This window comes from Toxotes jaculatrix, chromosome 24 (assembly GCF_017976425.1).
Source record: "Toxotes jaculatrix isolate fToxJac2 chromosome 24, fToxJac2.pri, whole genome shotgun sequence".
Lineage (NCBI taxonomy): Eukaryota > Metazoa > Chordata > Actinopteri > Toxotidae > Toxotes > Toxotes jaculatrix.
The window spans coordinates 6,011,299-6,028,824 of NC_054417.1; the positions used below are offsets into that span (position 1 = coordinate 6,011,299).

Below are 17,526 nucleotides of genomic sequence, written 5' to 3' on the forward strand. Positions count from 1 at the left end.
CTAACCCCCGTGTTAAGTCTACAGGGTGAGGGAAAGAGGTCATGGCCACTAATGGGTGTGTGTCATGGGCCGCACAGTGCAAATGCCAACTAAGCAGCAAAAAATAATACATCCATGGATTCCTACAGTTACATTTATAACCTTAAAAATACAGTGTGACGTCTTAAGTAAAGCATATTTTAATATATAAAAATGTATAGTGTCCTTCATTTTAACATTTGGCCTGAGTGTGTTGATACTGAGGCCATTTTTGTGATCTCCCTTTGTGTACACATGTCGTTTGCATGTCAGGTTGCTGTTTGTGTTTGCAGATGGACAGATGACACCGTCTTATGTTTGTAACTGTGTGCGTTTGTGTTTTAATTGCTGAGTTATCACGTTCCTTTTCGTGCAATTCTTTTGTGGGTCAAAAACACCCCCACCACACACACACTCTTTCCCCTCCTGTCACTATGCTTTGTAAAACCAACTCCCTTTCCTTCTGCTGCAGACACACACACACACACACTAACACACCAGCCCCCCCAATTATGCTCCATTATGTCACCCCTCTGACCGCTCCTGAAAAAATATCTCTTTCCCTCCCTGTCATCCTCTGCTCGTCTCTCTCTCTCTCACTGCATTCCTTTTTCCATGCTACCTCGCTCCATTCATCGCTCTCTCACTCTGCCGCCCTCTTTCTTTTCCTCCCCCCTCTCTCTCGCTCATCCCTTGTTCCTGTGAGACAATGTCTTGTAACAATACCGAGCTTAATCTCCGTGTCAAAGCCGTTTTTCCCCTTCACCGAACACACACACACAAACACACACATGCACTTTCACTGGGCAGCCACTGTTTTTTTTCCTCCATGTTTTGTTTCTTATGCGGAAGAGATGAAAATGCAAGAGGGCAAGCAGATATCAAACACACACACACACACACACAAACACAGCTATTATGAAAGCCTGCAAATGATTTACATACAACCTACAGTGATCACATGCTTATAAAAATTTATTTAAAGCTTTCCTTTAGCTAAGGTTGCTGTGCATACTCACTTTCTGAAATTATTTTCACTTTCATTCATTGGGTCGGGTTTCTGGAGGCTGATTTTTTTTTTTTTTTTAATGAAGAACCTCAAGGTTTAGACTGTGCTTTAGTGGCTAATGAGGCAGATAAATGGAAATGTTTTAGAGACTTTAACTCTGTGTGTGTGTGTTAGTTAAAGTTAATTGGAGGAAGGGTTTCTTCTGCTCACTGCCTTTGCATTATGTACAAACGGGCACACACACAGAGAAATACACACAATACAAGTAAATTACAGCAAATTTCTCCTGTTTTGATGAATGATTTTCCCATGAAACGTATGTGCTCTTGAGACCAGAGCACACGCTTACAAACTCAAGGTTTGGTTGCCAGTTTCGTTTCAGCAGTTCCTGTGTTTAAGGCCACCTTTTTGATCAGTTTTGAAGCACAAAAAATACCTCAGCTCAGTGTTGATAAAAGTTTTCTTTAAGTAAAAAAAAAAAAAAAAAATTTCAAGCTCTGACCATGTAAGAAGAGTTATAACTGCATGCAAAATGCATGTAAAAAAAAAACTGAGTCACCTCGTATGTAGATGTTGTAATACATATCTCTCATCGCTCTCACAGAGAGAGGCCCAGTTCAAGTCAAATTTGATACCAACATGTAAATAAGCACCAAAGCAAACATCAGGCTGTGCTATTATAAAAGTACAGCACCATCACGCAAGAAGCAGCATTCTTAATCTACCTGACCTCACTCTGAAATTAAAATTTGTTCAAACCTGTTACGATATGTTTCAAAGTTTTATAATTCTTGCAAAACACTACAATCTGTGACAACTCTTTCCATTTCCAAAACAGCTATGTGCATTGAAGTAAAGTGAGAGAGTCTCACATTTCCCTACCGCTGCCATTTTAAACTCCATTTCTGGTCTGAACACTGAACGCTGTTTTGTTCGGGCTGTCACTAGGCATGCTGGGAAATGTAGGATAGCTCTCCTCTAAAGAGAAGTATATGGATACAGTGGATTACAATTTGCAATTACCTACTGAAATACACTGGAATTTCAATTGTTGTTCCAGTTCAATCGCTGCATCACCTCCCAGCTGATCAAGTGGTTCAGCAACTTCAGGGAGTTCTACTACATCCAGATGGAGAAGTTTGCCCGGCAGGCCATCAACGAGGGCGTGACTGCTGCAGAGGAGCTGACGGTGGGCCGCGACGCCGAGCTTTTCAGGGCGCTCAACATGCACTACAACAAGGCCAATGACTTTGAGGTAAGCTGGGCCGGAGGGGGTCACATGTGCATCAGTGATGTTAGGAGATCAATTCGTTTTAAAGTGACTATTGATCTATTATTGCAAACTCTCTCAAACACTTCATTTTTTTTATGAGTGATGCAGCTGTTGTGTAAAAATCTAACTTTTTCAAAATATTTTTGTAAAATGTAAAAAGAAAAATGCACTTTCTTCAACACAAGGCCTTTTTTTTTTAAATTTCCTGAATGGTTCATTTGCTGGAATTCAGGATAAAGGGCCTTCAGTTTAGTCAACATGTGGCTGATTAGAATTTTTCCAAAATATTTCAGCAGTGCAAAAAAGTTTCCTTTATCCACAGAACATTATTTCAAAGTATTCGCAAAGTGTTTCAAAGTTCACGTTTAAAACTGGAATTAAAACCGGATTCAGCACAACACGCGCTCACTCGCACAAACGTCCTCTACCAAGTCAGCTGTTCACAGCGCAACAGTCACCTCACGTTTCTGCTGAGGTGTGGATGTCGCATTATGCGTGTGTTTGTATGTGTGTGTGTGTGTGTGTGTGTGTGTTCGATGAGGCGAAAGAGGACGCCGCTCGAGGCGCGGGTGTCCTTGTCAAAGCGATTTGCAGAAGTCACATTCTCTCCCTCACTTTTTCTCTCCCAATATTGGTCTAAGGGGACCTGAGGGCCCTTAAACTATCCAACGTAACATCAGCGGCATTTAGATGTCCATTAGCACACACCTCACCGCTGACACACACACAAACACACACATACACACACACACTCTTTTCTGCTTATGTATAAAGAACGAGATTCACAGACACAACTCCCAGTCACCCACACAGTCATACACTTTAAGTTATCTAAGTATCCTCTTTGGAAGAATGAATAGCAAATGCTTTGCATAACAAGAGTCAGGTAGCTTTTCACAGGTGTGTATGTAAAGAGCCTGTACAGGAAACAGACACACACATGCAAATAATTTATGTGTGTGTTTATTCAGACTGTTCTTTACTGGGGTTATTTTTAGGGATTATAGGGTAAGGTTCAAAGAGGGGTCAGGAATCTGAGAACCATGCGAAAGCCTTTCAACCACGTATAAATTATACTTTAAATTAGTGCAAACAATTCCTGAAGGCAGACCATAAATGTTTATGTTGATTTCTCATCCTTCTGGCGTTCATTACTTTTAGTTCAATTCATTTCAGTGCAATATGAAAATCAACAGGACACTTGAAACCACAAACTGAGATAGGTAAAGCAGTGCACGATATTGTAGTAGTAGTAGTGACTGCTTCTTCCTCGCTGGTGACGTCAGACTAAAGGAGGAAGTTACCATGTTGCATCGTCTATTTCAGAACGTACATGTGTGACAATTGTTTTACTTGCTGATTTGATTTTCCAAAAAGGCGAGAAGATGACTGCTGATTTACATGCCAGAGAGGTAGAAAATCAATATAAAAACTTATGGTTACGGTGGAAAAATGGTCAAGATTTGTAGTTAAAGGGCCAATTCACAGCACTATTTCTTATGACTGTAATCAGCAGAAGATGCTGATAAAGACTTTAGCAAAAGGACAAGCGCGTCCTCTGTGTGATAACACGATGGTGTGTTTGCAAAGGTAGGTATAAATTTCCTTACTTTGTCCCCTGTTCTGCCTGCCTCCTTCTCTCCCTACGCCTCCCCTCCTTCCCCTCCCACCATCCTTTCGTCCGTCCGCCCTGAGGGAACATTACTGGCTAGGGACCCTCTCTCTCTCTCTCTCTCTCTCTCTCTCTCTCTCTTGCTCCATCTCTCTCCCCCTCTGTCAAACTCAGAGGCGTGAAACTGGAACCACGGCCGATTCAGCAAGTCTCCCGACGTACACACACACACACACATACACACACACACACACACACACACAGAAGTCTTCTCCTTTTGCCAAATTTAGCATCATCAGAGTTCCACCTTGGTTTGTCCCCCATCACACACCCCTCCCCTCCTTCCTCCACCTCTTTTTGCTCTTTCCTTGCTCCCTCTCCTTCCTCCCCCACTTCCTGCTGAATCTGTCCTCTGTCGATATGCTCTCTTCGTCACCTCCTCTCCTTATCCTCATCTTCTTTTGTCCCTCTTTCATTTGCCTTTGTCCTCCCTCTCTATCCCCTGCTGCCTCTTCCTCCTCTACCATCGCCCTTTTCTCTCCAAGTCCTCCACACTTTTCTCCCACCATCTCACCTTCTCTTCCTCTGCTCACCAACTTTTGCCTTATTCTCTCCCTCCCTTCTGATGTACTTCTTATCTTATCTACTGTACTATTGTCTAATCTTCTTCTCATCTTAAATCCCAAACAGCACTGGTCTGCATTACAAATCTGCTCTTTGCCGAATCATGTGATCAAATTTAGCCTTGCAAGGTTCAATAATTTGCATTTGTTATGTTTGCCTGGTTATAAAAAACAAGTTAATGTCAGTCAACACTGTCTACGTGGTGAAATAAGAAAGTGTTCTCAGGTTTGACGAGTTATTAGATAAAGCTTGTGTCATTAGTCGACGTACACGGCCAGCATTTTAAATAGTAATTGTAGATTGGTGCTGTGGAAAGGTGAGTGTAATTTGTCGGGAGTGTGTGTGTGTGTGTGCTGTTTTCCAAAGTTGGCGTAAACAGGCCTCAGTAATTATAGCGGCTTCATTAATTACCTCCTCCTCTCCAGCCACATTCTTTCAACTCTTCTTTCTTGTTTACCTCTGTCTCTCTCTCTCTCTCTCTCTCTCTCTCTCTCTCCATCCTTACTGTCTCCTATTTCTTCCTTCCCCTCCTCTCCCCTCCCTCTTCTCTGAAACAATTTTGTCCTAATTGCTGCTCTGCCCACTAACTAATGAGGAAGGCACAGAAAGGAAGGAGGCTGGGAAAGGGGAAAGGAAACAGGGAATAGACTCATCTTCAAAAAAAAAAAAAAAAAGGAGGGAAAACAAAAACAGACAGAGAGAGATTTTCTTTGCCAGGACACTCAGGGAAAGGTGTCAGCTTCTACCTTCTGCCAAGAGGAAGAGAAACGTTTCCTCTTTTTCTTTTTCTTTTTTTTTTACATTGAGAACAGATTGATGAGTTGTTGGTTAAGTCTGCCAGCAGCATTGGGCATGGCACTCTTAACTTGCCTGAGTGTGTGTGTCTGAGTGTGTGTGTGTGTTAAAGTTTTGGTGCGATATTTGAAGTACACCTACGCTTTGGTGACTTAGACATGCCAGAGCACATGCACACTCTTCCAAACTCTCCAGCAAAAACATAAACACACACACACACTCAAACCAAATGTGAATGTGAAGTAAAGAATAGAGGTCTGGAGTGTTGAAAGGGATGAAGCTGTCATATTTCGGTGTGTGTGTGTGTCTGTGTGTGAGTGAGTGCGTGTTGGGAGAGGAGGGACAATGAGACGTTTTTATGAAGCCTTCTAGAGGACGTTCTCATCTTTCCAGTTCAAGGATCCTCACTGGCTCTGTCAGCACCAAACGACAGCACAGCTGCGCCTCACTCACACACACACACACACACACACACACACACACACACACACACACACACACACACACACACACACAGACATATGTTCACACACATACACACACAGATACTCATTTGTGTTCATCTGAAAGAGCAGAGATACCCTCCCTTGAAGGGTGGGTGTGGCTGCTACCAAAATCTGCCCTTTGACTTTGAAAGACATAAACACACACACAGACACACACACACACCTGGAGGCCACAGAGTGGTCACACACTCACATTTCAGGGCTATCTGGTTTCATAAGCTGTGCACTTCATGAAAGGCTAAAGTTCTCATGTCTTTCTTCGCCGTTTTAGAGTCTTTGTCATCCTTTCGCTCTCCTTATTCATCTATTCACTCATCTTTTCCGCTTCCTCCTCGTACGAGTCCATTGAAAAAGGGGCCGAGCTTGACTCTCAGCAATCGATGCTCACAGTGGGCTTTCTATCAGGTTCTCTCTTCTCACAGAAAATGCTCTGCGGCTTTAAATAACTGCCTTGGTGCTGAAGTTTGGGTTCATTGTTTTATTTGTGTATTTGGCCCGAATGCTGCTTTACTGAATCAGCACACACCGAAATATTAAGGATTCATCTGTCTCAGTCCATCCGCCTTATGTTTGTAATTTTTTGTTCCTCATGTCTTCTCAGACTGTCTGTTGTCCTCATCTCTCTTGTCTTCTCCATGTAACCTACCCAGAAGGCGCGCACACACTCGGATGAGCCTTTAGAGAGGCGGTGAAGTTCAAACGCTACACCTGTCCTGCTTTCTTTTCCCTCTTCTCCGTCTTTCTCTGACTCTGATCTCTCTCTCATTCTGAGCGCAGAGCTTTTGGCAAATACTACACCTTACACGCTCGGGTTCATGTGATGTTGGTTTTACAAGGCTTTTACCACTAGAGACCTAACTGGAATCAAGCAGCTACTCAACGACGCTTTGAATTTCTCTTTAATTTGAGACAAATTCAAATTAATCCAAGAAATTCTGAAAATTAAATATTTAATGTGCCACCTAGAGATATCCTAAAAAGCATCTGACACTGAATTTTACTCAGGTGTCTTCAGGATTCGGTTCAGATTAAGGGATTCACAGCAACAACCGATACTGCTTCATATCTACTGGACCAGAGGTAGATTCAACCTTGTCTCCCTCAAAACACACTACCATTATATGCCTCTACACGTCTGAGTAGGTCAGTACATATTTTGTACTTTACCATTTAGCATTTTCTTCTTCAATATTTAACCAATAATGTAAATTTTTCCCTAGCTTTAAGAACAGAGGCTATAGAAAAAAAAAATACATACAGACACTTCCTTGTTATGTTGAAGAAAAAAACTTCCTGGTGTCATTACATTTACTACAAAACTATTTGCTAATGCAAATCAGCTGTATATGAACATACATTTCGAGGAAACAAGGTTTAATACACACACACACACACAGAGCTCATAATCCATGTGAACACACACTCGTTGTTGCTGTCACTCAACGTCGTTAAGAAAGTATGAGCACTAAGTAACCACTGTCTCTCTCTCTCTGCTGCTGGTTGACAGAAAGCAGTATGGTACAGACAATGCCACCTGCCAGTTTCTGTCACTATAATTATAGCTATCCACAGTGTGTGTGTGTGTGTGTGTGTGTGTGTGTGTCTGTGTGTATGTGTGTATGTGCATGCATGTGTTTTTGTGTGTCTTAGTATTCCAGCTGATAAGAAGAAAGCATCATCTTTGTCACTGAGCCTGATTGGAGTCATGAGGGGGCGGTGTATGTGTGTGTGCCTGTGTATGGTCTTCCTGTATGTGTGTGTGAATATGAGTGTGTGTGTGTGTGTGTGTGGTGGATGCAGTGATTCCCTTCCCCTGCCCCAGCTGTCTCCTTAGCTTTAACAATAGGCCTGGTAACAAAGACGTGGCCTTCAGCCTCTGTCATGTGATACTAGTGGTCTGCAGCCTCTCAGTCAGATGACCCAGGCTATTGTCCTCTATGGATGACACACACAAACACACACACACACAAACACACACACACACACACATACACATACACACACACACACACAAGGAAGAACAGAACACACACACCAATCCAAGGAAGCACAGCACGTGTATGAAAGGACACACACAAATGGCAGCAGGCAAGAGATACGAAGACACGCGCAACAGTTGCACACAAAAAGCAGATACACACACTCATGAGATAGTGTGAACAGACACACACAGACGCAATCTCAGGACGCAGACCCTTCCTCTCGGTCACATGCAGTCTGAACAAAGAGAAACTTTATTGCCATTGTCCTGGTGATAGTGAGATCAGTGACTGATTGACAAAAGAGCAGCAGAGAAAGGAAACATATTGCTGATGTCCTGGAGGAACCTCCAGTCGCCATTTTTACCTTCAATTTAGGCAGCTTTAAGTGGCAGCTACAAAAAGTCTTGGCTCTGAGGTCAAGATATCATTGAACAAGGGATGAGAAGGTTTTATTTGCCATCAAACAGCTGGTTAACAGCTATATGGTCTTTTGTTTTTTAACTTTATGTCGGTGACAGTGCGATCTGTCCATTTCCTGCTTCACTTAGGAATGGCAGCTATCTGCCTGGTGCAAATATGGGTGACTGTGTCAAAGAGCACCTCGCTAGCAGGTTGTTGTCTGTGCTATTTATGTGCAGAACGTACGGTGCAGCAGGAACACAGAGGAACATAACTGAATTCCCTGACTGTAAGGGTAGGCCTTTTGCAAGTTTAATGTCCTTATTTTTCTGACTAGACAAAAATCTACACTCAGTCAGACTCAGCCTACAGCTCTAAACCACTAAACCAGAAGTAGCAGCTTGTGGTTTTATTCAATCCTTCTAAATCTTAAAAGTTCAAAGTTGCACAGTTTGACTTTAAAAGTCATTTCATATCATATTACGCTGTTACCTTACACCAGAGGAGCACATGCACAGGTGAAGGAGGAGGACACACCTTCGTGCAGGAGAAGTGTGTAGTATCAAACCAAAACACAATGTTTTGTATACAGATTGAGGAGAGTCTGTCTGACAGAAAAAAAATCTAACATCACGTGCTGACCCACAGCTACAACTACTAACATTGAAAGCAACCAGAGAGTTTCCCTAACTTCCTCAATGTTTGTCTCCATTGTAAAAGACTATTTTAAAGCCAAGCCAGAGACAGCATCAGCTCTCAGAGAGCAGACAGTCCTGCCATGAGTTTTAAGCAGGCTGAGGGATCTTTGTACGACTGTTACGCCACAAATGAAACAAAAGGCAACATTATTTAATTTGCAAAAGTACGAAGGATGAAAAGACAAGACAGGGAAGACGAAGAGTGAAAGGACACACCATTCTGGTTGTGTGTGTGTTTGTATTTTCCTGCCAGGGTGTGTGTGTGTGTGACTAACGCCAGGCCTGATAGCAGGGAAAGCGAGAGAGTGAGAGAGAGGAGGAGGAAAAAGGAAGCAGATGCTCGTGTGTTGGCACAAAAATGATATGTCCACCCAGTCTAACACACACACACACACACACGCACACAAACACACACACACACGCAGGCAGCATTTACTCAGTCTACAGAAGGAGGAGCAGATGAAAGAGTTCCAGTATTGTCTCTGTGATAGAAAAATACTCTACTGACCAACAGTAAAGTGGACCTCAAGGCCACGAAGCGAATGAATGGCAACAAAATGTAGAGTGTGGAGGTGTGTGTGTGTGTGTGTGTGTGTGTGTGTGTGTGTGTGTGTGAAGGCTGAGGGTCATCTGAACTCTAAAAGAGCAACATCTTGGAGCTACAAGACTACAACAATGGCTTAAAAGGGACAAGTGAGCGGGAAAATGATTAATGATCAAATAACGCAAGTAAACATGAAATCATGAAAAACACTTAACTGGCCAAACAACTGCGTACATGTGCACACACACACACTTGAGTAAACAGTGTCATCATCTCCGACGTCGAGGGAGGAGACTCCAAGTAAAACAGAAAAAAGATGGAAGAACACACACACACACAGTTTACTTCTGTTTGTACACCTTGAGAATCAAACATATGGTGTTTGTGCAGTGATTTCTTAAGAGCCTTGTGTGTGTGTGTGTTCCCATTTGTGCACAGCAGTGAGTGAGGATGGAAAGGTAAAGGAGAGATAGGCAGGCGGAAAGACGTATGGGGAGGTGAGCAGGTAGAGTCAACTGAGGACATGCAAACACACACACACACAGCTCAGACGTCTGCATCAGTTTCATGGTGACAGCGTGGAGAGAAAGAGAAATTAATCCTTTTGGATGGAGGGAGGTGGAGAAAGAGGAGTGGCTTATATTCAGACGAGAGGAGAGGAGGGCAGGCAGAGAGAAACAGGGAAAGGACAGAGAGAAGCAGCTGATGAGGGGTGGAGAATGGATGGACAGACTAGAAGTGCAAAGTAAGTAAAAGGAAGTAACATTTCACGCTTTTTCAAAGACAAACTCTCTCAAAAAGTCCCATAGTTGAACAGCTGACAGTCACAGAATGAACAGCAACAACATCAACAAACATAAACACACATCAATATCACATCAGCGCCAATGATCAGCATGACAGGCCGAATAAGGAAACAATCACAGAGAAGGTTTACAGCACTGACACGTGCTACAGCGTGTCAGTGGTTTAAAGGGGAACTACTCACCTGTAATAAGGAAGAGAAGAACTGCTGTTTATGTGGCATGTCTTAGTCGAGGGAGACTGTGCTACTCTGTCATGGATAAAGTGAGGATTCGCTCGATGATAAGGGGAAAAAAAAGCCTTTCCTGGGCAACGATGCTGTCTGTGTGTAACTTAAATCTACGTTAAGTTTCCCTATTTTAGATATGTTAAAATGGGACAGTGTCTCCATAAAGAAGTAACCTACTTATAAAGGGCTCTCCTTTATGCTAAAAATAATTTTTAGTACAACAGTACCCTTTTGTGCTTGTGGCCTGCACTGCTACCAAAAAAAAAAAAATCACAAAATTAGCAAAGTAGACGTCACTGTTGCTAAGTGCTTATTGCTGTGCTGTTTCCGCACTTCAGGTTTTCTACTGATGGCTTGACTTTGTGTTTTCACTGCTCGTGCTAAGAATGTTATCATGCCTAAAACACGCATCTGCCATCGTTGCTACCAGAACTGTTTAATACCTACAAACATATACAATATACTCCAGATGTTTTGTTTTCTTCATATACTTTGATTAAATGGACCATAACTTTCCACCCATAATAAAAGTTAAAGAAAAGCAACCTGACACTGAGAGAGAGACACAGATGATGAAAGCAAAAGGCAAAGGTTGATAAATCTGAAAATGCAAATGAGCATTCATGAATGAGCCTGACAGTGGAAAATGACCGAGGAGAGGCCGCAAACACAACGTGAGAAGCAGAAAACAGCTGAAGTAGCCTTAATGCAGGTGACTTTTCTTGAAGGCAGCAAATGTGTCTGTCAGCACTTCAGTCATTTCAAAACACACCATGAGTCTGCATGCGCGATGAAAGATAAATGGTTAAGTGAGCTTGTGATTTTTCACAAGATAAAGAATAAATAAGAATATATTTCCACGAAGAGGCGAGGCACGGAGGAGCCGACGAGGAAGAGGACGGAGGGAGAGAGTGAGAGGATGAGAAAAAGGAAGGAGACAAGGGAAAAAAAGAGGGAGGGAAAGCGTCCCAGTAGGCCTCTTTGTTGGGCAGCGATTTAGAGATTTACAGGCTCTTGTCCTTCTGTGTGTGTGTGTGTGTGTGTGTGTGTGTGCATGAAGAGAGAGTAATTGAGCCTCCCTTCATCCAATATTTACCCACCAAACCAGAGCAATCATGCGAATTATGTTTACTGGGAACGAAGTGTCTTTCTTCCTCTTTATCTTCCTTTCTCTTCCCCACTTTCCCCATTCCTCGCTCACTCTCTCTCTCCTGGCAACTACACATCATATCAACATCCAAGCCAGGAGCAAATCACACACAAACACACACACATACACACACAGGGGAAACAGGCCCATCTGTATTGATGATGGCCTAATTTAGATCTCTTTATTGGACTGATTTACGATGGCCAGACAAAATCTGGGCATCTGGACCCAAGCGTGTGTCTGTGTATGTGTTTGTGTGTTGTCCAGTCAAGCTGATACCCAAACCGGACACACAATATCCTCCCGGCTTCATTTCATTCCGTCTCCTTGTGTTTCCGTACCTCTCTGTGAATCAGCGGTGTCCTTTCCTCTCCCCGTCGTAGTCTTGTTTCAGCACTTTGAGTCCTCTCACCGCTGGAATGATGACGCACACCGTCCTGAAACATTTTTAAAACACACCAATCATCGTGCTGAACAAGGCAGTACCAGCGCTGCAACACAAAGACACTCAGACAGAGCCCTTCTAGGTCAAGGTCACTGAATCTCTTACTGCCCCACTGTGCATGTTAGTTTTTGTTTTACAGCTCTTTGCAATCTGAAATATCAATCACAAACAAAGGTCGGATGAGGCAGAGCTAAGAGGGGTTTGATGAAGGAGCGGTGTTCAGTCACAGCTTTCAGATTTCACAGCTTCACCTCTGCATCTGGGTGTTTAGGTCAACTAAACACCCAGATGCACCTCTGCAAAGCGAAAGAGAAGCTTAAATTTATAAGGAAGGAAAAAATTAAGAAAAACTGTCCTGGGGAGACATTAAAAAGAGTGGATTTGTCTTTTTTTTTAAAGATGAGAGCAAATTTGAACAACTAAGGGATGAAGGGATGTAATCCAAGAGGGAGAGGACGCCTCAAAGGCACATTCATCTTCAAGATCAAGCTCAGGTTTCAACTTTTATTTGTCCCAGAGGGCAGTTTCACAGCAGCTATTAAAAACAGCAGCTTGACTTTGGGGCTTTCTTTATTTTCTTGCAGAGATAAAACAATGAGTTTTAGCCTTTTAGAACCGCATAAACGTTTCGGCACCTGCTGAGGTTTAATGATTAAGCCTCGTTTCCATTTTTCTTTTTGCTAAAATTACGTCTGGGTCTTATTTTTGTGGTTCTGCCTTCCTGTCTCTAATAATACGACTGTATTCACTGAGGTAAATGCTGAGATCTCAAATGTGGCAGCATCAGTAAAAAGAAGACAAACTAGGCAAGAAACACAAGGAGTCAGCTCTAACTCTATTATCACGAACATTTTGAAAGGCTCAGTTTTGGTTTCACCTCAGAATAAAACAGTTTAGATGATCTGGCAAAACGACTGGCTTCTGACTGTCTCACTGCTGGTTCCTTGCCCTGTTGGGACTTCACTGTTGCGACATATCCATGCTTTTAGATCTCATTAGAAAACACTGTGTTATCAAAAGTGAAATGATGGCCAAAGATATGAAACACAAAATCAAGATAAAGAAGAAAGAGTACGACTACGTAGGAATCAACCCTGCTGGTAAAAAAGTAGATATCAAAGTTTGAACCTTGATTAGTGTGTGAAGAGAGAGCCAGAGTATGTGTGTGTGTGTGTGTGTGTGTGTGTGTGTGTGTGTGTGTGTGTGTGTGGGTACAGTAGTGTCTGTACCAAGACAGTGACAGAGGGCCTCATTGAAATAACTGTGGTCTCAAAGGGCCACCTAAAAAGAGAGAGAGGGTAGGTGAGGGTAGACGGAGTATATGAGAGTCCAGGGAATCATTTAGGGTGTGTGTATACGTGTGCGTGTTGGAGTGCGAGTGTGTGCGGAGGGTGATTCATCCGTTCTGGTGGCGGCTAACCTTGGCATGTCCTGCCACGCGTGACGGGGTTACACCCAGACGGCACACTGCTGTCCTCTACGCATGTGTGTGAGTTTGTTGGGGTGTATAGGAGCATGTACTCGTCTGGAAGAGACAGCCTAGTGTGTATGAGAGTGTGTGTGTATCTGCATACAGAAAAAGAGACAAGAAGAAAAAAAAAAGGGGGGGTGGGGGTGAGAATCCTCATCAGGTTGTTTAGTGTCTTTGTATGATCTTGCCCCCGGGAGAAAGGGCAGAAAAAAGAATGAAAAATGTGTGTGCTTGCGTGCGTGCATGTGTGTGTGTGCCATTGTTTTGCTGTCAAACACTGCTATGAGCACATACGCAGCATTAACACACACACACAAACACACACACAAAGCCTTGTGATGACAGTATATTTATGCCTGCATGTGGAAAGGACAATTGGATCCCTGCAACCCCTCCGTTCTTGTTTAAACTCTCCAACACACACACTGTGACAGATCACAGACAACTGTTCACCTGCCATTGTCAAGGACTGTGTGTGTCATCTGTCATTTTGCGTGAGTGTGTGTGCGTGTGCATAAGGAACTCTGACACCAAACACATACATGCACACACACACACACACACACACACACACACACAGCTGGGGGCTGTTAAGAAAGGAGAAGTACATTTAGGGGAAGTTCACTGCTGACGAAAAACTCGGTACAGGAATAGAAATATATGGACACCTGAAACACACGCACGCTTCACCTAATTCTGTGATTCAGTTCAGTCACACAATCACTTTTCTAAAAGCAAACTCTGTGTTTTTGAGTACTTGTTCTCTATTTAAGGATTTTTGCATTAGCACATATGAAAAGCTCACAGGATAAAAATTGTAAAAACCCGTAAGATATAAAAGAAAAACATCTGTAGAGTTTTCTTTGTAACTTATAAAATTATTTTCTAAAAGAAAAATCTGTCCCGTTTTCGCTTTTTTCACTATTTTTTTTTTTATTGCAATTGCGATTTCAAACAGGTGAATGTTTCACCCAATTCACTGCAGACACACATGTATTAATGGTGTGGAGATTTATGGTTTGGATTCGGCTCCTGAATTCCAATCAATGTCGGTCTCAAGGCCAGTTCTACTCAGACGCTGTGAATGTGCTCAGCAGTTTGTGGAATACACTCCATTTTTGCTCATACAGAAGTAGCACAGTTCTTTTATATTGAGCTTTTTTATGATCATAAATACTGTATTGTAAATTTAAATTTAGAACAAAAAAAGGAGAAGGTGCTTGAAGGGAGTTCCTCTTCATTTCAATCAATCGAAGCAGGCATATCACTCACGATTTCCTTTTTCTTTCTACCGCTTTCTCTCCTCCACTTGTCTACTTCCCTTTTCCCCTTCAGGTTCCTGATCGGTTTCTGGAGGTGGCCCAAGTGACTCTCCGTGAGTTCTTCAACGCCATCGTGGCCGGCAAAGACGCAGACCCGTCCTGGAAGAAGGCCATCTACAAGGTGATCTGCAAACTGGACAGCGAGGTTCCCGAGATCTTCAAATCCCCCAACTGTCTACAAGAACTCCTCCATGACTGACTAGGACGAGGGAGGAAACACGTCAAGCAAGACAAACCTCCGAGGACTGTGAGAAGACTGTAAGAAAACGCCAGTAAAAGGCGCACAGTTTGACGTTCATAACGCGATGCAGAGACTTGAAGTTATTCTGCTCGGAGGCTTCTGGAGAGGTTTGTTAGTGGTTGTTTTCAGTCAGCCCATCTTTTAAAGACAAACCTGCCCTCTCAAGATGTTTTATATATTAAAAAAATATTCCTCTTCAGCAAGGTGGAGGGCTGAGACTCGAGAGTCAGACGACACTCAAAATTTACAAATTGTGTTGAGACTTTTATAAATTAAAAGCAAAACGGTGAAAAGTGAACCTCCTTGCACTTAGAGAAAAGCTCCTCCTTGCCAAAAACCCTATCTCCTCTTTCTCCTCCAACTCGTCCAAGCTCGCTCTTCATCCTCCTTCAGGGATGAGGAGGATTATGGATCAATCTTCAGGCCTAGAATCGGGATCAGGAGCGAACTAAAAATAAAGATGATAATATATAAAAATCTTTTTATTGTGGATGTTTTTAAGTTACATGGACATTTTTGAAAAAAAAAGTGATGTTTCTGTATTTTTTCTCCTTTGTATAAGCTTTCAGCTTCTCAGTCACAACTTACACAGACACACAAACACACACTTACACACACACACACTTACACACACCTTTTGAACAGGAAAGCACAGTAGCAATCCCAAATCCTCACCCGGACCCAGACAAACTGGGCAAAAAAAAAAAAAAAAAAAAAATGACTTAGTTGTTGTTTATTTCCCTTCATTTTCCCTCCTCTTTTTACTTCTTCCTCTTCTTACTGTACTGAGACTTACTGAGTGTTTGTCTTGACTGTGTGGCTCTCCCTGCCCCACCCCTCCCACGGCTGCCCCTTCTCGGCTCGCGCCGCATTCAGGCGCCCAGAGCATCGATGGCAAAAATCTTACTATTTCACTTCTTAAAGAAATGAAATAACTTTGACTGTGTCTGTTCCATTTTTACAATTCTAGAAAAAAGTGTTCTGACACAAACTTCAGCTCCCACACACTGTCAGCACTTACGCTGAATTTATTCAGTGGCTGTGTTTCAGGCACTTAATACCTATGAAGCATGGAGTATCTGATGAAGGCTGCTTGACCGAAACATACCTGTTTTTGCTGTTGTTGTTGTGAACCACTACACACTGGTCTGTATACAGGTGTGCACAAAAACCTTCTGCACAATAAGGAGCCCTTATATTTATATTTATATAAGATTTATGACCAAGGTGTGTGCTGAGTGGGACTTTTTACTTTACTTTTTACAGAATAAATAAACATGTCACTGCTCTCTGGTGGACAAACTATGTAATGGTGACTACATGACCTAAAACACACTGTTTTGCATTTTATTGTTGCAGATCTGCCAACTTATACACAATATCAAAATAATAAGCCTAAGCCAGGGTCAACTACTACTGGTTTATTTGTCAGTTTCAAAATACAGCACCAATATAGGATTATGGGGGTACTTAGGCCATGATTGGTGCTGTACTAATTCTGGTGTCATAAAAAGACAGAACTGTCTTTCTTGAATGGTGCTATGACAGGCTAATCTTTTCTTTAAATCAATACACAAGATTATTTTAAGTATTTATTGAATTTACACACTTGCACTGAGGATTTTAACACTTAACAAAACTCTGATACCTGGCTGTGGTACAATCAGGTGTTTTTAAAGTTGCTTGTATCTCCTACATTCAGAAATGTCCAATTTCATCCCTGAAAACTTCACAAAAAGTCACAAACCACAGGGTGGAAATGTGATTTCTTTGGATATTTGTCTCCATGCTCTGCGCAGCCAAGAGGGGCAGCTGCACCAGCCGGGTCATGTGTGAAGTGTTTAAGGTTTTAACAGCAGAAAAAAAAATACATACAACAAAATGCTGATATTTGTAGCTTGTATAGATGTAATAATTACTCTGATCACTCTGATACTGTTATTATTTATAATTGAAATAATTATTCCTATTAATGTTATTCTGATGATGATGATTATTATTAATGCTTGCTACGGATTTGACCAGTGGTTTACTTATTGTTTATCCATCACACTGCAACATGAAATAAATTATTCTTTGAAAAAAAAAAAAAAAAGGAGGAGGAGGAGGGGATGCTTCTGAGTGTGTGATTGTACTTTTCTCTGTTCTATTTGCGCTCAGCAGAGGTGCAGAGGGCGTTGACCGTTTGCATGTGCCTGCCCACACACACCAAATCACCATCAACCCGAGCAGTAACTAGGCAACATGATGGCCACTTTAACTCTGTCCATGCCCTCTCTCCCTCTCTCCCTCTCTCCCTCCCTCCCTCCCTCCCTCTCTCTGTCTCTCTCTCTCTCCCTCTCTCTGGATTCTGTATAGGGGACATGTGATCCCTTGTTGTTGTTGCTGATGAATTGAAAAGAGG

At 42.4% G+C, this 17,526-nt stretch overlaps 1 protein-coding gene across 2 annotated transcripts in view; it reads left to right on the forward strand.

Moving 5' to 3' along the window:
* Positions 1-17,019, forward strand: part of prox1a (prospero homeobox 1a) — a 33,803-nt gene extending 16,784 nt beyond the window's left edge. For both annotated transcript variants that reach the window (XM_041032551.1, XM_041032552.1), the window contains 2 exons: positions 2,088-2,282; positions 14,895-17,019. In XM_041032551.1, coding sequence (XP_040888485.1) covers positions 2,088-2,282; positions 14,895-15,080 — 381 coding nt within the window. In that variant the 3' untranslated portion in view covers positions 15,081-17,019. The remainder of the gene's footprint in view (positions 1-2,087; positions 2,283-14,894) is intronic.
* Positions 17,020-17,526: the final 507 nt, after the last annotated feature.